General features: G+C 32.3%; 2 protein-coding genes and 1 non-coding gene across 3 annotated transcripts; 1 reads left to right on the forward strand and 2 right to left on the reverse strand.

Moving 5' to 3' along the window:
• Positions 1–880: 880 nt before the first annotated feature.
• LOC139904177 (110 kDa U5 small nuclear ribonucleoprotein component CLO) lies at positions 881–6,952 on the forward strand. Its single transcript, XM_071886111.1, has 11 exons — positions 881–986; positions 1,570–2,317; positions 2,450–2,518; positions 3,199–4,392; positions 4,845–4,943; positions 5,056–5,214; positions 5,308–5,393; positions 5,522–5,720; positions 5,829–5,939; positions 6,081–6,287; positions 6,548–6,952. Exons 2-11 carry the CDS (start codon positions 1,571–1,573, stop codon positions 6,644–6,646), a joined length of 2,970 nt encoding a protein of 989 aa, XP_071742212.1. The 5' UTR covers positions 881–986; position 1,570; the 3' UTR covers positions 6,647–6,952.
• A 981-nt stretch (positions 6,953–7,933) lies between these two features.
• TRNAN-GUU (transfer RNA asparagine (anticodon GUU)) lies at positions 7,934–8,006 on the reverse strand. Its single transcript has one exon. It is a non-coding gene; the product is annotated as a tRNA-Asn (tRNA).
• A 10,138-nt stretch (positions 8,007–18,144) lies between these two features.
• LOC139904178 (uncharacterized) lies at positions 18,145–19,424 on the reverse strand. The gene is made up of 4 exons (XM_071886112.1): positions 19,294–19,424; positions 19,086–19,169; positions 18,832–18,893; positions 18,145–18,744 (listed from the first exon to the last, which is right to left on the reverse strand). Exons 1-4 carry the CDS (start codon positions 19,355–19,357, stop codon positions 18,556–18,558), a joined length of 399 nt encoding a protein of 132 aa, XP_071742213.1. The 5' UTR covers positions 19,358–19,424; the 3' UTR covers positions 18,145–18,555.
• Positions 19,425–21,470: the final 2,046 nt, after the last annotated feature.

A 21,470-nucleotide genomic window follows, 5' to 3' on the forward strand; every position in this document is an offset into this window, starting at 1 on the left:
TCTTTTAAAAATGAATGCAACGTTTGTAAAATGTATCATATAGAGGTCAAATACCTCGCGATGTAATCATATGTTATTGTATTCGTCCTTATGAATTAGGACGGGTCGTCTCATTTTTTCTCAATAAAAAAGCGTGTGTCGGTCGTTTAAAAAAACCCCAAAAAAGTTTGGCTAAAATTGGTACAAACTAGTTGTGGAGCCCTCGCTTCGCGCCGGGGGCTCCGTTTTGAATGCGAGTTAAAAAAAAATGTTGATCTATTTTGTAAAAAAAAAAAAACCGACATCTAACATTGAAGGGTTGTTCCTTTGTGAAAGTTGTTTCTTTTAGCGTTCGAGTTTTTTTTAAAAAAAGTTAGTTGATCTATTTTGTAAAAAAAGAATATTTTTCGACATCTTTTGGTAGCATTGAAGGGTTGTTCTTTTTATGAAAATTGATTTTTTATCGTTTGAGACAAAAAAAAAGTAGCACAGTAGTAGCGTTGTGAGTGTTATTTATTCAATATATTTAGTGTTAGTGATGTGATAAATAATATTTTAGAATATAGGTATAAAATGGGGTTCGATTTGTATTTTAATGAAAGTTAGAGGGTTGGGTGGGTGAAAAATGAAATATTAAATAGTACTATAAAATAAGAAGGTTCGATTTGTATTTTAATAAAAGTTAGGGGTTGGGTGTGTGAAAAATGAAATATTAGATAGTACGGAGTACTATTCAATACTAGTAAGACAAATTTTGTCTATTAGTTTTGTTAGTAACAGTAATAGTAATAGTAATATCAAACTTTGGGGATTATAGAGTTACTACTCGAAACATTAGGGTTAAAACCAAAACCTATCAAATAAGTAACACTAACAGCCTAACTGGAGTATAAAAGCCCTACGAATCTGAGCCCTCATATACACTTTCAATCTCACACCCCTTAAACCCTTCTCCTCGAAACCCTTTTTCCGGCCATCAACAGGCGATCAATCCTATAAATCTGCAGGTAGCTTTCTTCTTACTTCCGTGTATGTATATACGTATATACTTCTACTTTATGTAATTTAATTTCATGTGAATTCCCTAAATATACATATACATATACATTACCCTAAATCGCGAAACCTAATTTGAATTACACTAATGTTTACACTCGATATTATCTTGTATTGCATGTTTATTTTATTTTAAACTCTTTAATTGCACTACTAAATCATCTGCTGGCCTTACAATCTTCTGAAACAACCTCTTGTTTCTTTCAGCCTAAACGTAGTAAACAACAACAGCAAGAAGAATCTTATTAAAAACATTTCAAATGTTCCTTATATAAGAATATCATGACATATTTTTAGTTATTAATATCAAGTCATCTTGCAATCTTTTAAAAAGAATCATATTATTTAAAACCCAAATAATCACATTCTGTTGATTCAAAATCAGATTTTGGACTGCCATTTTCCTAAACTTGGGACTTTATTGATCAAAGTTTATGTTTTTTATAAGTAGATGCCTGTGTATATTTTGGAAATTGGTTTCAAATTAGGAGAAAAATGTGGAATGTTGAAATGTTAGGGTTGTGTTGAAAACAGGATGGATGACAGTTTATATGATGAGTTTGGAAACTACATCGGACCGGAAATCGAGTCTGATCAAGAGAGTGATGGAGGTGAGGAGAATGAAGATCTCACGTTACAACCGCATAATGAAATGGCTGAATCCGATGAGGAAAACGGAGTTGCTGGCGCTGGACAAAACGGTTGGATGACAACAGGTGATGTGGATATGGATAATCAGATTGTTCTAGCTGAGGATAAGAAGTATTATCCGACTGCAGAAGAGGTTTATGGTGAAGAAGTGGAAACGTTAGTTATGGATGAAGATGCACAACCACTTGAGTTACCAATAATCAAGCCGGTTAGGGATATTAAGTTTGAAGTAGGTGTCAAAGATTCATCGACCTATGTGTCTACTCAGTTTCTCTTAGGTTTATCTTCAAATCCGACTTTGGTTAGGAATGTTGCTTTGGTTGGGCACTTGCAGCATGGGAAGACGGTTTTTATGGATATGTTGGTCGAGCAAACGCATCATATTTCGACGTTTGATCAAAATAGTGAGAAGCATATGAGATATACGGATACAAGGGTTGATGAGCAAGAAAGGAGAATATCCATTAAGGCAGTTCCGATGTCACTTGTACTTGAAGATAGTAATTCAAAGTCTTATATGTGTAATATTATGGATACACCCGGGCATGTAAATTTTTCTGATGAAATGACTGCTGCTCTCAGACTTGCTGATGGGGCGGTGTTAGTTGTTGATGCTGCTGAAGGAGTAATGGTAAGTATTGTTATATGTATTCATATGATTTTGCATTAAAATAAAGATTGTTATATGTATTAGTCAGTTGCATGTTCTTCAATTAGTATTGATTTTACATAATTTTATTATTTGACATTGGTACATGAATAGGTGAATACAGAGAGGGCGATCCGGCATGCCATTCAAGAACGCTTACCTATAGTAGTTGTGATTAACAAGGTAATATTTTTATTTGGCGTTGCGTTTTGGGACTGATGTGATCAGAGTTTTAATGATCAATTTTTAATGTTTAGGTAAACGATACTTGTTTAATCTTAGTCGATGATTTGGGGGTCAAATTGTTGATTTTATGTGTTTCTACAGAACTGATTATCCAATGCTTATATTATTTTTCTACCCTCTTTTAAACCATTTTGGAGACCTTTATTGCCAGTTCACAAATATCTCCTTTTCTTTTTTAAGTTTGTTGTAAATCTTCTTATGTTAGATATAATAATTAATGGGATTTTCAAACACTCGAAAATATGATTCCTATCACTTTACACAATACAAGCACATCCAAACACAATCTTCTGCTGCCAAAATATTTTCTTATATTTAATGTTTTTTGGTAAATCTTATGTTAACAGGAATTTCAAAGACTCATAAATATGGTTACCACAACTTTAAACAATACAATCACCTCCAAACACAATCTTCTGCTTCCCATATTACAACTACTTTTTTTATAATGTTTTTTTTTTTCTTTCAATAGCATATATTAAATATTAATACCCTCAAAATACTCATCCAAATATCTTCTGTACCTAGCGGTTGGAGAATTTTTGTTTGTAATGTAAATGTATCAAGAATGTCTATAGCTTTACATATTCGAAGTTTTGATTTTATTTATCATGTAGGTTGACAGACTAATAACGGAGCTCAAACTACCACCTAAAGATGCCTATCATAAACTGAGACATACAATTGAGGTCATTAACAACCACATCACTGCAGTATCTTCAACTGCCGGAAACGTCCAAATTATCGATCCAGCTGCTGGAAACCTTTGTTTTGCTAGTGGCTGTGCAGGATGGTGTTTCACTCTGCAATCATTTGCCAAACTATACGTTAAGCTTCATGGAATCCCTTTTGATGCCAACAAATTTGCATCTCGACTTTGGGGAGATAACTATTATGATCCAGTTAGTAGAGGTTTTAAGAAGAAACAACCTTCAAGTGGGGCTGAAAGGTCATTTGTGCAGTTCATTCTTGAGCCTTTATATAAAATATACAGTCAAGTTATTGGAGAACACAAAAAGAGTGTAGAGACAACTTTGGCGGAACTCGGTGTGACTTTGAGCAACGCCGCCTATAAGTTGAATGTGAGGCCCTTGTTAAGATTAGCTTGCAGCTCGGTTTTTGGGTCAGCCACTGGTTTTACTGATATGCTGGTTCACCATATCCCATCTGCTAAAGAAGCAGCGTCTCGAAAAGTTGATCATATTTACACTGGTCCTAAAGATTCAAGTATTTACCAAGCCATGGAAGACTGTGACCCTTCTGGTCCGCTTATGGTTAATATTACCAAGTTGTATCCCAAGTCGGACTGTAGTGTTTTTGATGCTTTTGGAAGGGTTTATAGTGGTGAACTCCATGCCGGACAGACCGTTCGTGTGCTTGGAGAAGGTTATTCACCCGATGATGAGGAAGATATGACTGTAAAAGAAGTTACCAAGTTATGGGTTTATCAAGCTCGATACAGGATACCTATTAATAAGGCTCCTCCTGGTTCATGGGTTCTTATTGAAGGTGTTGATGCTTCAATTATGAAAACTGCTACTCTTTGTAATTCGGAATATAATGAGGATGTTTACATCTTTAGGCCTCTTCAGTTTAATACTCTTCCGGTAGTGAAAACGGCAACCGAGCCATTAAATCCTAGCGAGTTACCGAAAATGGTTGAGGGTCTTAGAAAGATCAGCAAGAGTTATCCTCTAGCTATTACTAAAGTTGAGGAGTCTGGAGAGCACACTATCTTAGGTACCGGAGAGTTGTATCTAGATTCTATAATGAAGGATCTTAGGGAACTATATTCAGAAGTTGAAGTCAAGGTATTGTATTCATATTCACTACTTCAATAGTTACTTATAGAAGTGGCAAAATGGACGGGTTGGGTGTGTTCAGAATGGGTCAAAGGTTTTGTAAGTGTTGAAACAGGCTTATCACATTTATTTATCATTTATCAGTCGTTCAAATGTAATTGATCTAGTTATGTGTTTTCAACACTGATAAAATTTTTTGAGATGAAATTATTAAGGATAATGAAGGTATCAAAGGGTGACTTTTTGCCTTATATGATGCATCTTCTTATCTATTATTTTTGTTTTTGTTTTGCTTAATTCTATCTCGCTGTAGTATCGATGATGAGCCATTCATAAGTAAAACTGTTGAGATTGCCACTTGTAGTGATGCATTTTGCTTTGTTTGAACATTCATTTGAATATGGCATGCGCTTCTGTGGAACACTTGTTCATGGTTTTTCTGCTTTTAATAATTTAAACAGGTAGCGGACCCAGTTGTATCATTTTGTGAAACAGTGGTGGAGTCTTCATCAATGAAATGTTTTGCTGAAACTCCTAACAAGAAAAATAAAATTACCATGGTATGTAAAAGATAGCAGCAATTCTCAATTTTGCTATTTTTTTTTTTTTTTTCCTTTTTTTATTTTTATCTTCCAAGTGAAAGTTATGTTTTTGTATTGTTTAATTGGTTAGATTGCTGAACCATTGGAGAGAGGACTTGCAGAGGATATCGAGAATGGTATCGTAAGCGTGGACTGGCCTAGAAAGAAGCTAGGGGACTTTTTTCAAACCAAATATGATTGGGATCTGCTTGCTGCAAGATCTATATGGGCATTTGGACCAGACAAACAGGTACAATAGATTTCAGAACCATGTATTCAATTTTGATGCTTTTAGTTTTCATTTATTGTTTTAAAGTAATATGTGTAATCAATCATCTCGCAGGGACCGAATATATTGTTGGATGACACGCTCTCTAGTGAAGTAGACAAGAGCCTGTTGAATGCTGTGAAGGATTCTATTGTTCAAGGGTAAGTAGGCTGACACAGTTATATATATAATTATATACTGTATATATTATGAAGGAAACATGAAGTTAATTTTGACTACCTTTTATGAACATTGCTTTGATTTGGTGCTATTTATAAACTTTTAACAGATTCCAGTGGGGTGCACGTGAGGGTCCGCTTTGTGATGAGCCCATTCGTAATGTTAAGTTTAAAATTGTGGATGCAAAAATTGCGGCTGAGCCACTACATCGTGGAACTGGTCAAATAATCCCAACCGCTCGTCGTGTGGCATATTCAGCTTTTCTCATGGCAACACCCCGGCTTATGGAGCCTGTTTACTATGTGGAGGTAACAACCTTGAAACCTAACTGTACTTGTTTAATAACCAACTGTTGTAGGATTCTTTCTTGTACTGTAATAATGTTTGAATAATTGACTTATTTATTTACATTGCAGATACAAACACCAATAGATTGTGTTTCTGCTATATATACGGTGTTATCCCGAAGACGTGGGCATATAACTGCTGATGTTCCTCAACCAGGAACCCCAGCCTACATAGTCAAGGTAATGAGTTGAAGCTGTTAATTTTTGTACGGGTAGAAAAGGTTCGGGCTGGGTTGATCAACTTGACTTCACGAGTTGGAGTTTGTTTATATGATGTGCTGATGTAGGCATATTGAATCTTACTAATCTTTACTGATGTAGGCGTTCCTACCGGTAATTGAATCGTTCGGTTTTGAGACGGATTTACGGTATCATACCCAAGGGCAGGCATTTGCTCTGTCAGCTTTTGATCATTGGGCAATTGTTCCTGGTGATCCGTTAGACAAAAGCATTGTATTAAGACCACTTGAGCCTGCACCAATTCAATACCTTGCGCGTGAGTTTATGGTGAAAACAAGACGTAGGAAGGTACACCTTTTTACTCATTTTATGCTCTCTGTTTAACCATTTTGTTCTAATTATAATCTATTCCATGCCTTCGTAAAGTAGTTCTATTTTAGGGACAAAAAGAAAAAAAAACAGAAATGGCATGATTATCAAAATTTTGGGAATATATCAGCACATAATACATGTCTGACCTAGTGCATTCATTCAGTATATTACGACTTATACCATGATCAAGTAATTGGCAGTTAAATAGTGACCTTTATTGTCGGTTTCTATAACAGGGAATGAGCGAGGATGTTAGCATCAATAAGTTCTTTGACGAGGCTATGGTGGTGGAGCTTGCCCAACAGGCTGCCGATCTGCACCAGCAGATGATCTAAAAGTTAGAAACTGTTCCACAAAGATCTTGACTTAAGGTGGTGTTTATTTGTAGCTTATTTGTAAACCTGTACTTACATGATGACACTAGCTACCGAAACAAGGATTGAATTTCTATTAGCAGTTTTTGTTATATTTCCTATCATATGTCCTTGAGATCAGCCATTCAACCTTAGGTATATGTGCACTGAAGTTGGACACATATAGTGATGAATGAGACTTGTAGCACATTTGTTGTTAAATTAAATTTGCATATGATTGGTGGTTTGGCCATCCGGTTTAAGTTATTAATCTTATAGCAAAAGCTTTTCAACTCCTTTGTTGTTTGACAGCTTGGTAAATCGCGTACTTTGATGACATTTGTATAGTTAAAAATTAGACCCGCTTTCACTGTTTTTTTTCCAGAAGGCAAAAATATATTAGAAATAACTCCATTACAATACGAAGGTAGGGGATGGCCTAGCCCAGAAACAGAAATACAAAGAAGCAATAACAGAAAAAACGACCCCCAAAAACCAAAACGACTTGGGTCAAGTTGTCCTGTCTTTCATGACACACTAACACTAAACCGCACAACTCGATCAACACTTCACAAATGCCATATTGCTCTATTTCAGACTCCAAATCAGCCAACTTAACCACATTCTTAGTCTTTTTCACTTTCAAACCCATAAGTTTGAACTGGATAGATGTTTCAATAGATGCAACCACCTGATCAAGTGTTCTAAATTCCACCTGATCAAGTGTTCTAAATTCTTGCTTAAACAGTCCTCTATTCTTTTCCATCCAAACATTACAAACAGCAGCAGCAAGTACCCTACGATTTAGCACATGCCAAATATTCTTAGGAGCCGAATACTTAGCCACATCATTCACAATCAAATACATATCATCCTGACTCTAAATAGCAACTTTTTCTCAAGGGGGAACTCACATTTAACAAATAAATGAGTATGAGAATCACTATGTTGTTTGCAAAAAGCACAACTATATCTCACATTTGGGTACCACACCTGCAACATGACTTGCTTTCACTGTTTCAGTTTGGTAATTGTCTTTTAAACTCCTTTGTTGTTTGACAGCTTGGTAATTCAGACTGTTATGACATGACTACAATAGGAGGACCAAAAGGTTACTTGTTTAGAGCTTAATTGTAACTTTGAGTATGGGTGAAAATATGTCCTGGGCGGATCCAACTGCAAATTAGGAGAATTATTTTATCTCCTTCCTTCCTAATTTTTTTTTTTTTTAATCCAATTCTAAGAATTATAAAAATTTTAAAGTATTCTCGCTAGGAGGAGGGCTTGAACCTCCGACCTGTGGTTAACAACCACACGCTCTAACCAACTGAGCTATTCCAGCATATTGTTATTTAGCCATAAATATTATATTATAATTACTAGTATTAGTAGGGGCGCGATCCATGACCAAATTTAAAAACGGCTAAGAATGGATATGCAAAATTATATATATATATATATATATATATATATATATATATATATATATATATATATATATATATATTGGTAGGATCAAGAGGGAAGTAACCATTCGGGGGGAAGCAAAAACTTTTTTTTTTTTTTTTTTTCGTTTTTTGAAAAAACTTTGTTCACGAACATTATAGATGAGATGAAAATATGAACATTTAGTAGAGACACTTTGTGATAAATGTTTTTATTTTGGCGGGAAAACGCTCGAAGAAGTAATATATAACAATTATCGTGTTTTTCGAGCGTATTTTGAGGTTTTAGCTATTGGGGTATAGATATTAGGGTTTAGATATTAGGGTTTATAGGGTTTAGATATTAGGGTTTAGAAATTTAGGGTTTAGGGTTTAGATTTAGGGTTTAGATTTAGGATTTAGATTGAGTTTTTAACACGAATGGTTTAGAGTTTATGGTTTAGGGTTTAGGGTTTTGGGTTTGGTGTTTTGGGTTTATAGAATAAACTCAAAACACCAAACCCTAAACCCTAAACTATAAATCGGGCTAAATTTTACTTCACAAAACATGAAAAAAAAACCTTCATATTCTTCACGAACAATATTATCTTGAATGTTATTTTTGTCGATCGTTTTCCCGCCTAAATAATAACATTCATCACGAAGTGTCTCTTCTAAATGTTCATATTTTCGTGTGATCTTGATGCCGGAAAAAAAAAAATTTCAAAAAAAACGAAAAAAAAAAAAATATTTGCTTCCCCCAATTGGTTACTTCCCCATTGATCGTGCCCATATATATATATATATATATATATATATATATATATATATATATATATATATATATATATATATATATATATATATATTGAAAAAATTATCTTTTAAGGTCTCTTAATATGCATATTGAAGAAAACACAAAAATTACAAAAAAAAAAAATAATAATAACAAAATCTTTAAAAAATTTATGATAAATGATAATAATCGTGATGAATGATTAATTTATCATTCATCTGAGTAGTGATTGAATGATTAATTTATCATTTATCACTATTCAGATGAATGATAAATTTATCATTCATCACGATTATTATCATTTATCATCGATTTGTTAATTATTATATTTTTGTTAATATCAACTCAAGATATTAGAAGGTGTAAAATTAATAGAGGCCAGAGCTGCTACATCATTAAATTGCATACATACATCTCAACAAAAATATTAAGCTTCTAATTAAAACATAATAATTAACACATAAAACTTTTTTGTTTACATGTGGAAATAAGTTGAAAGAGATTTTTGAAAAAGAATTTGATTGAAATGTTCAATATATTTGCCGACAAGAAAACATTAGTGTTGTCTTGGAATATAAAAAGGAAAATATTGGCCCACATAATTTACATTAGGAGGTTTTTTTTTTTATAGTAAAGTGATGCCATAATTCTAAAGAAATAAGAAAAAATTACACCGTCGGTACGTGTTGTTCGGTACCTGTTCGTATACATTTGCATTACAAAACTTATACTTTTGTTTTTGCATAATTGGTACTTAAGCTTGGCTTAGTTTACGTGCTTGATACCCATAGCTAACGTCCGTTAGTCTACATCAGTTAACCCCTCACATGTGCCACACATGTGAGGGTATTATATTTGATCAGGGTGTATTATATTTGGACGAAAATGCCCTCACATATATGGCACATGTGAAGGGTTACTTGTTAGACCAATTTTAAAGTAGCGTCACTTTTGACGCCCCCAAAACCGACGTGTCATGTGATTTGACATAAAATCTGACGCCCTTATCCCTGACGCCCCGGGGCGTCAGTTAAAAAACTGACGAAAAAAAAGTTAGCGTCACAGATGTTTGGACCAATCAGATTTCACCATTAATTTTTATATATTATTAATTAATATATTTTATACCCAACTATCAATAATATTTTACCACATCACTCATCACAAATTTAACACTCAAACTTAACATTCCCATTATTTAACATTCACTTCAAGACATTGCCACATCATCAAAAAGTACCTCATGTGCCTTTGACATCACAGTCAGGATTACAATTGGTCTTAATTCTTGACAGCAGTTAGTCTTAGGTATCACTCGTGATTGGTCAACATAACCTGGGTACCATATTCGATAAAAAATTAGTTTAGGTGCTGTAACGATAAACTCAACATACCACAGGTAGTAACGGCGTAATTTTTTCAAGAAATAAATTCAGAAGTGACTTAGCAACTTGCTAACATATGTCAATAGTATTTTAAAAACAATAATTCGATCGCGAGACTAGTATTATTACTTTTAATATTTCAGATATAGATTATATATATAAACGAGCATATACCGTGGAAACATACTATACAATTATACAAATGGTACAACAATGAGTTTGCCCAACGGGGGATGTATTTGATGAAATTTGAGGGAGAATTTGGAATGTATTATGTATATCAAGATGTCGAGATTTCTAGAATTCCTACGTCTTTCTTAACGCACGGATTTTAGTATTTTTTATTAAAAGCAAGCAAAAGATTTTTTATTAATATAAAAGGAGATTACAAGGAGCTGAGCCTCATAGAATAAGGCTATTACAAAACGATATAGGAAGAAAAAACGAAAACGAAATTTACATAGAACGAAAATGCAAAGTAATCTTCAATCTTCACCCCGCTTAGTCTTTAGTTGTAACATTCTATATTTTTATTTAGTAGGAGAGCACCTAATATCCATGAAACGTTGTCTAGTATGGTTGGATACAACTAAATTATTATTATTATTATTATTATTATTATTATTATTATTATTATTATTATTATTATTATTATTATTATTATTATTATTATTATTATTATTATTATTATTATTATTAATAATAATAATAATAATAATAATAATAATAATAATAATAATATTATTATTATTATTATTATTATTATTATTATAATAATAATAATAATAATAATAATAATAATAATAATACAACTAAATTATTATTATTATTATTATTATTATTATTATTATTATTATTATTTTAAACGGCGATTTTTTGACATCAGTAGATCATTTATTTCAACGACTCTCATCATTTGCACGTAACACACACGTTCGGGCGACAACCCAAATCCGATCAACGGTAACCAGAAACACGTCCATTCGGGCAGTGTTCCGGGTAGAGGTCCGTGAACGAATCCGGTAAAACCTCCATATAGGGTCAATATATACCACCATTATTGATGTTCAATTGGTTTAAAGAAAATCATGTCATCCCTAAGGATCGAACTAATGACCTCTCCCTATCCCATGACTAAAAGGACATGGGAGAACCTTTGGGCTATGCCCGCAAATTCTTAATAATATTATTATTATTATATTATAACTTTTATAATAATAATAATAATAATAATAATAATAATAATAATAATAATAATAATAATTATTATTATTATTATTATTATTATTATTATTATTATTAATAATTATTATTATTCTTATTATTATTATTATTAACGACATTAAATTATTATTATTATTATTATTATTATTATTATTATTATTATTATTATTATTATTATTATTATTATTATTATTATTATTGACTTTTCTGCATTTATTGCATGAAAGACTTGCACCGACAGCTATACTGACTGTCAATAACATTTTTATTCTATTTTTCATGCAGTAATTAATAGGTTTAACACAAACATGTCGTTAATATACACAAATTAAAATATTTGAATTAAATATTGTAAATTTTAATATACGCTTTAATGAAGCTTGAAGACAGAAAGAGAAGAGATTGACTCCTTCTCTCGAAGGAGCACTCATTGTCAGTCTAATTTTCATATAAAACCAAAAAAATGTTTGGGTATCCAAATTTGACTGTTCGATCAAAATGGTTTCAGTTCAAGTTATATGATAATACGTATGACACACGAAACTTTATAATAGATTCGCGGAGTATGTACGTATTAATGTATAACGTAGAACAACCAATAGTTTTAAACATAGAATGAAGATAATATATGGTTAGAAAAAGTTATAGACGATATAAAATTAAATTTTCATAAGGGGAACTACTGGATGCGGTTTGAGACAAATTTTAACATGAGTGTCAATATGTCGGGTGTATTAGGTTTCCGACATTTTCATAAAAGCATGGTAGTAACTTGTAGTGTATTATTTTATATGGGAGAGCTGCTTACAGTATTTAGTGAAAATTGTAATATGTTTGTGATTTGTAATATTTATAAACTAATTTTATAACTCTCGACTTCGCGAGATGATAAGTAAACTTTTTTGTAATTAGTTTAAGTTAAATGATGTAATGAGATATGTTAAGCATATTCATATTGGTTTGTAGTTGATTTTATTAGTATGCGATATCATGTAGTTCACTCTATTATAGCGATTTGATATAATGTATGTTTTGTGTTATATATATTTGTAAGGATCATTAGAGTATATAAATTTTATAAAAATACATGATCATTCTATTTTATAAAGGTCTATAAAGCAATTAATTTGATAAACATATTCTTTTTATTCCTTTCTATTATTTTTTTCTTTTTACTTCCTTTATTTTTATTTTTTTTGAAATTTCTCTTATTCCTTACTTACCCATAATTTATAAAGGTCTCTAAAGCAATTAATTCAGTTAACATATAAACAATCAAACTATAGTTTTTTGTACATATGTACTCTTCTTATTCCTTTTATTTCCTATTTGAAAATTCTCCCATTCCTTACTTATAATATATATATATATATATATATATATATATATATATATATATATATATATATATATATATATATATATATATATATATATATATATATATATATATATATATATATATATTCCCTTCTATTATCTACTCTATATTTTGCAGCATAGGAGGATTATTTTTTTTTAAAATAATTATATAAATATGGATTATTTTACAGCATAGGAGGATTTTACTAATTAATTTATTGGTTGTGGTTACTTAAATGTGCAACTATTTGAAATGTGCTAACGACAGCTTTAAAGACTGTCGTTAATAAAATTTTATAAATATAAATATATAAATATTAATAATAATTCAGAACTGGTATATATATAAATACATAGAATCCTACTATAAGATCTTAAAAACACAACGAAGTATTCAGCACTATTATAATTAATTGGTCTTTGAATATATGCATGACATGTAATGAACAATATTAAGATAATTAGAAGTCTGATATCTGGAATGAAATTTATTTTATTATTGATAATGTTGTGATCAATTACTTTTTAAAATCTAATACTTATTCAGCACTATTATAATTAATTGGTCTTTGAATATATGCATGACATGTAATGAACAATATTAAGATAATTAGAATATCTGGAATGAAATTTATTTTATTATTGATAATGTTGTGATCAATTACTTTTTAAAATCTAATACTAGTCGATAATTTATTTTTAATCTACGTTAATTGCCATTTTAAAAATCACAATTTAATTGCATCATATGACACTTGTAAGGTGGTCATAATGTTGAACTCTAGATTGGAACATAACACATATATATCCACTTGATAGATTCATTTGTTGATCGAGCCTGTCGTATTCTTTGGTTAATTATAACTCACATGGGATGTTACCCTTTTGGTTTGTCATTTATTAATATGATATGGATCATGTATCTTACTGTAATATATATATATATATATATATATATATATATATATATATATATATATATATATATATATATATATACAACAACAACAACAACAACAATACCCAATCCCACCAATGTGGGGTATGGGGGAGGTTGATCGTAGACAATCCTTCCTCTATCCTAGAATAAAGAGCGATCATTTCTCCACCCCGAGTGTAACACTCCCAAGAGTAGAGAAATTCCTTTCTCTCTATATTCGTCAGATAGAGAGATTGCTTCCAGGGACCTCCGGCCAGAAAGTAAAAAAAAAAAAAAAAAAAAAAAAAAAAAAAAAAAACGATACAAACGAGACGCCATGAAAATGGTGAGATCAAATCTTCATGGGTTTTACATCATGCCTGGGGTTTAATTTAGGCTCTAAGTGGCGGTAAAGTCGCCAATAAATCGATGCTTGCCGTTGACTCACTTAGTAGAGCCATAAAATATAAATATATATATATATATATATATATATATATATATATATATATATATATATATATATATATATATATATATGGGAACGTACCTTAGACTGCCGTGCGAAGCTCAAGGGATGACGGGAAATGCTACACTACATACCAACATACCTGCATACGCATACATACATACGAGAACATACGAGCATACAACCATAGACATGACGGCCAACAAAAAAGCACGCATACCAACAAACATAAACATGCATACCCAAAAACATACCTACATCACATGCTAGCAACCATAACCCAAACCCTAAACATAAACATGCAAACAAACCAACACAAGCAAACATACATACCCTACAACCAAACAAACTCATACGAACCAGCACATACATACATACACAAAACCAAGAAGAGGTCCAGGTAAACACACAAACACACAGACCCACAAACGCAAAACAAACAACAACCTACTCGTCTATTCTAATTCTAGTCCTCCACGTAAGCCTATCAGAAGTCATGTCCTCGGTCAATAAAAGTTCCTTCAAGTCGAGCTTAATTCTATCATCCCACCTACGAGTAGGTCTACCCCTTCTCCTTACTCCGTCAACCGTCAGTGCCTCGATTCTCCTAACAGGTGCAGTAGGGGGTCGCCTCTTCACATGTCCAAACCATCGAAGTCGTTCTTCTCTTAGCTTGTCGATGATGCTTCTGACTTTCAGGTTCTCCCTAAAAACGCTATTTGGGATCATATCTAGCATTGTTTTACCGCATATCCACCTCAGCATCCTCATCTCTGCCACCTCCATCCTTCTCTCTTGAGAGAGAGAGAGAGAGAGAGAGAGAGAGAGAGAGAGAGAGAGAGAGAGCAGCCTAGATAGTGTTACATTTGGTATTATTAATGTACTACGCGACCATGATGTCTGAGGACTCATGGGTTCGTACGACCCCGCGCTACACCGAATATACGGAGTATAAGTTATTGACTTTAGTACGCTCTATCCGATCATTCTCAACGGGGAACGCCCTCATTCCGCCCTCCACCTTGCCCTCAAGGGCGCTATTGGCATTCACTTGCACTCGGCTTGCCCTCAACTACCCTCACATTTGTCTTCACAAAACATATTTCAGGACGAGCTTTTCTCTTTCTTCATTTATTAATGCATTATGTATTTGTACTCATAGCTAATAAATTCGTAAACTAATTTATTTAATTAATTTGGTGGAGTATGTGATAGGAAGGAAGTATGTAATGGTTATTTTTTGACAGCAGTTCGGGATCACCCATGGGGGACTAAACCACCCACGCGTTCATATTCCGTAGTTGCATAACCCGCACCCAACCCCCCCCCCCCCCCCACGATGCGGTGTGCGGAAGGCACCCTTGGGTGGAATTCAAGGGTTAAGGGGCAACCTTGTGTGCAATGTTGCACTCCACGGAAGTCGAACTCCTGACTTCTCGCCAAGAGATGCAAACCACTAACACATGAGCTACAAACACAAGGTTAGAAGTATGTAATGGTTAGTAGTGGTGTGCGATGGGTATTTGATGGGAGAAAGTGATGAGTAAATGGAGAGAGAAAACTGATGTGGCGCTTATATGACGGTGAAAAAAGGATTTTATTGTTGGGAATGGTCTCATGCATGTATTAAAAGATAGCTTAGTGACTAGAGGCTCTGATATTCTCACAAAAATCTTGAATTTATAAAGCAAAAGCTAGGTTGCTCGAATGGAAAGTTTAGGATCAGAAATAAACAAAATGGAATCGAATATGTATATGTATCGATAATGATCAAATTTGCAAATGAAGGTCATATTAGACTTTTTATTTTATTTTTTTATTTATATTTATTTTGAAGGGAAGATCCTGTAGTGTAATCTATTGAGATTAAAGACTCGTCTAAATAAAAATAAAACAAACCTAGTCACTACTTCATGGATCCACTAACACTCTAGCCATGATATAGTAAGATACCGAATCAAAACTACCTACTAACCATTAGGAGCGAGCCTAAAGGTATAGGGGTGGAGTCCTATGACTCCACTACTTTGGGAATTTTTCTTTTCAAGTTGTATAAGATTTTACTAAATTTAACTATAGGATCTCAAATATTTTCAAAATTGTTAATTTCTCGGAGGTAAACAACTATTAAATTATCCTTCATATATAATTAAATATGAAAAAAAAAAATTGAGATGTCATTCAATTTTCAACATTGATTCGCCACTGCTAACCATGACCAAATAAGAAAAATAACACTACAAGAAAAATGAGCTTTAGTGACGAAGATATTGGTCACTAATAACACTAAAATGGTCACTAAATCAAGTTAGTGACCAAAATAGGTTGGTCATTTGTCGTCACTATAGATCCGTCACAAAATATTTTTAGAGGCCAAAATACCAAAATTGGTCACTATAATGACCATTTGTTTGGTCACTAATATCGTTTAGTGACCGAAATTTAGTGACCACTTTTTTAGTGGTAACTAAATAGCATTATTAGTGATCAAATATTGAGTCGTCACTAAAAAATCGTCACAAATGAACATTTTTCTTGTAGTGTAAAACGGATAGAAAATTGACCACCCTCCTAGCAGGGAAATACTTTTTTTAAGACTTTAAAGATGGAGTCTATAAGGATGACTGACTGACTCTTAGAGCCTAAATTAAATTTTAGGCAGGATTTAAAATCCATGGAAATTTAATTTTACCATTTTCATGGCGTCTCAATTTTATTTTTTATTTTATTTTATTTTTTAAAAAACTTTTTCCCTACTTATTGGCCGGAGGTCCACTCGGAAGCAATCTCTCTATCCGTCGAATAGAGAGAGGGATGATTTTCTCTACTTTTGAGTGTGTTTTCACTCTAGGTGGAGAAATGACTTGACTTTATTCTCGGATAGGGGAAGGATTGTCTACATCTCACTTCTTCCATACACCACTTATGTGGTATTGGGTTTTGTTGTTGTTGTTGTTGTCTACAAGGATGAACTTAGGTTTCTCCTACAGATTTCTAAGCTTTTGACCATCAAGCTACCTTTCATTTAGGAAACGCCACATCGCAACTGTGAAATACACCCTGATCACAACAAGGAACGAGTTCGCATCAAATTCTTTTATTGCTCTCCCACGAGATTACATCCCGTTAGGGATCTTCTTCATCTACTGCAATGTTTGCACTAATGTTTTAAGAGTTTAAACTTCAATAGTACGGAGTAACATATTTTGAGTAGGGTGAAGAAAGAGTTAGAAATGATCATAAAATAATTAAATTAGGCCATGTACATTGTGGTTAAATTTAATAGGGTAAACGTTTTTTTGTCATGCATTTATTAATTACCCAATTATAGTCGTTTTTTGGATGATCAATAAGGCTAAACTCGGAACTAATATTGACAAAAATAAATGCAAGAAAGTCATTTATATAATTAATCCGTTTTCATTAATGGATTGATTCATGATTATACTCCATCAAAAGAAAACAGACTCCAATTGTTTATGCTGCTCACAATTGTGTGCAATCCTAAATAATATCAAAATAATGATACTTACAAACTCAACTGTATTAATGACTCATTAAACCAAAGTAATTAACCAAAGTGCATAAACACTCATTAAACCAACATATATGTACACGAATCAATATTGCCATCAAACACAATCTCATTTTTCAACAAATATGGATATATTTTTTAATTTTTCCTTTTTACCAAAATCGATTACTGTTAAAATTAATTGAATGAAAGATTCGCAAACCGATACACGCAACCAAAAACAAAGGACCTCGGAAAAAGTAAACCAAACTAGACTAAATACAAGCTAACTTGAACCAAGCCCAACGTTACCGAAGACCGACACCAATAGACAAAACAACCTACAACAACCATAACAAACAATAATAGCAACTAATACATGAAACAAAAATCAAACAAGAGCAACATAAGAAAATTTTCAATCTTTGATACATTACAAAAATATGCCATAACTGGTTCTATGCATGCTAAAGCTAAGACTTAAACTTCATGATTCGAACAAAATTGGGATTTGTAGCATCATTATACTTATGTTTTAGTATACATGTAGTATTACAAAATCCCTGCAAACTAAGCTTGGTTGCAATGGATTATCCTAATGATCATCATTTACTACTTAACAAACTATCGATCTAAGTAACTGTAGTTCTATTTACAAAATCATCCTCCTTAACCCTAAAAATCTTGCAGCATTGAGGCATTTTTTGTGTAGTTCGGAATACCATTCCATTGCCTTATTTCTGAAATTCATTATGAAATGCTTTATATAAATTAAATACTCCTCAAGATGCTTCAAGTTCAGTTGTGTATCGGTGACTTTTTCCTAGCAGGAGTGTAATCCATCTCAGCTATATCGATAACATCCGCATACTGCTCACTCATGAACTCCTTCCGAAATTTTGAATTCTCCGAAGAGATAATATTCGAATGATCACTAGATTTGAGTTCTGGTTTCGGGTCATTTTTATTTCCATCCTTCTTCAAGTTCTGTGCATGAACATAGTCAATAACATGAAGACATCATTGTGTTTCATTAATCTATTATAACTACTTTTGCTCCTAAATAAAACTAACCTTTGAAATGGCTGTGGTAGCACTAGAAGATGTAACTTTAGTCATTAGCTTTCTATTGTTTCCTGCAAAACAAACACATAATCTGAGAACTGCAAGACTAGCTACAAAATTTGATAATTATATAAAAATTTTGGTCACGCCATTATAATTAATCACAAAATCCTTGGTCACGTTAATAGTGCTTGATTAATTGTTATCTATAGATTACAATATACTCGTATATAATCTTTCATAAATTTCTATTTTTTTGGTACCTGATGAAATTTCAGCTGCCTTAGCTAGCAAATGATCATCTTGACTGCTTTTTTCCAATGTACTGGTTTTTATGAGCCTTATACCTTCATAAAATCAACATAAATAATTCTTTTTATATTAAAAATAAATATTCATTAATCCGAAAACAAAAGTATAGGATTGTTGAGCAAAATGACGTATTTTGTTGGAGCTTGTGATCAAACATACCTTGAGCTTTAAAAGCTAGGAGACTTGCCAACACCAAAATAGTTAAAAAGAGATGGAGCTTCATAACTTGTGAAGTAAACTGAAGGTGTAAAGGCTACAAGTTTTTGCACACTTAAGCTAGTCAATGTTATCTTAGCTATATATATATATATATATATATATATATATATATATATATATATATATATATATATATATATATATATATATATATATATACATTTGAGGTGAGATAATACAGGGGACCCATATCAAGTTGCTGACCAGCAGGCAGGGGGTTCTAGCAACTATACAATCTTTTCTTATTTTTTAAACCACTTTCTAACTTAATATTGTTATATTATCACCTACTGCATGTTAATTTACCCATATTAAATGACTTTGGGGGGCTTCCATAAAAAGTGCAATGTGGAAGGAGGAGACCAAATTGTCCACACATAATAAATTAATTTGTTATACATTCTCTTGAACCTATATATTTGTTCTTTCCTTTTTTAGACAAGACAAATAGTAGTTACAAAATAAAAACAGGGTTGTTCTTAACTTTAAGGGGTCATCTACATCTTTTCATACTCCTTTTAAAGCAAGATGTCCCCTAAAAGAGTTTCTCAATATTTACATTAGATTTCTATATTGAACACACACGCTAGAGGTCTCCTATCCTCGGTATCATGTCAGAATTAACCGACAACGTAATTTAAGGATGAGGTGGTAACGGAAAGAGTCAATAACGGTCAAAGATAACCTAGTGACGCCACATACATATGAGTAAAAATAATCCCCTTCCCGAATACTTGAATATTGAAGACCTTATCCTTTTACACAAGGCAATTAATCTAATTGTTGTAAATCAAATGTGATCTGATTCAAACATTCTTCATCAAAATAAGCTTATTATGCTTGTTTGTCTCACTTCAGACTTTTTTTCCTTTTTTAATTTGTACATCTTACTATAATTGAAGGGACTCTTAGAGATGCATAAAGGCCACTTGAAAACAACACATTAAACAAACTATTGAGCCCTTTTTATTTGGACAAACTTATGATCTAGCTAGCTAAAATACGAAAGAATATGTAAATGAGACTAAAATGTTAATCTAATTAGATTGAGCAACACAAACATATAAGTGATGTTCTAGGTGGAGATCCGAACTTAAGAACGTAAAGAAGTTGTAATAAATCTTATGTACGTTTTTCACGTTACTTGTATACTTAACGAAAATTTTACACAAATCTAACCAAGGTTTGTTATGGAGTATTTCATATGAAAGTAGTTTGCATTAGTTATACTTACAAAAAAGTTATATATAGACTATAAGAAAAGCTTTGAAACTTAAAATATACTCCGTATGTAAAGTTATCACTGATAATAGTTAAGTGTGTTAAACTACGATTAGAAACGTAGAAAGAAAAAAAAGAATGATGAAAGACGTGGCAAGGGAGATGTAAAGTAAGTGGGACGTAGGAGCACGTGGCAGGGGACATGTAAATTAATGTGACGGCGATAGAAGAGCAGACCGATGTGAAAGCTGTTTTTAAAAATAAATTGCACATATATGAAATGTAAGCGGGGATGGTAATAGGTGTCCGATTCTTCATATATATCTGATTAGATTCATTTAAATGAGTATAAATGATTTAAATTGATGATAAGTGAATATTGATATGAATATGTATGATGTGAAAATTAGTGAATCAAATTTAAATGACAATTTTCATTTCCGGACATTAACTATTTACTGCAGGAAACATATATAATGAGAATGTTCTTATTTATACAAATAGTGAGAACACATCTAGACCATTCAACCTTTTAATATATGGTTATGAAATTTTACTTCTATTTAAATTTAAAAATAAATAGAAAGGTTATTTGTGGAAAACTGCACTCCTTAAATTCCTAATCCACTCCATATTATTATATAACCGCTTCTCTCTCCATCTAAATTGTTGATGAATGTGAAAAGTACGGATCATTTTTAACAACAAATCTCTAACTCTCAAATTCATTATTGTGGTTCCATATTCTCAATCAAAGAGTTCCATCATTTTGCTAACCGTAAAAAACATTTCCATTACATTCATGGGACCAAAATTGCATCATTTATAACCGAGGGTGAAGATGACATCAGTTCAATATATATTGTGGTGATCCATAAATTCGAGGGTGAAAATGG

This window comes from Rutidosis leptorrhynchoides, chromosome 4 (assembly GCF_046630445.1).
Source record: "Rutidosis leptorrhynchoides isolate AG116_Rl617_1_P2 chromosome 4, CSIRO_AGI_Rlap_v1, whole genome shotgun sequence".
In the NCBI taxonomy this organism is placed as follows: domain Eukaryota; kingdom Viridiplantae; phylum Streptophyta; class Magnoliopsida; order Asterales; family Asteraceae; genus Rutidosis; species Rutidosis leptorrhynchoides.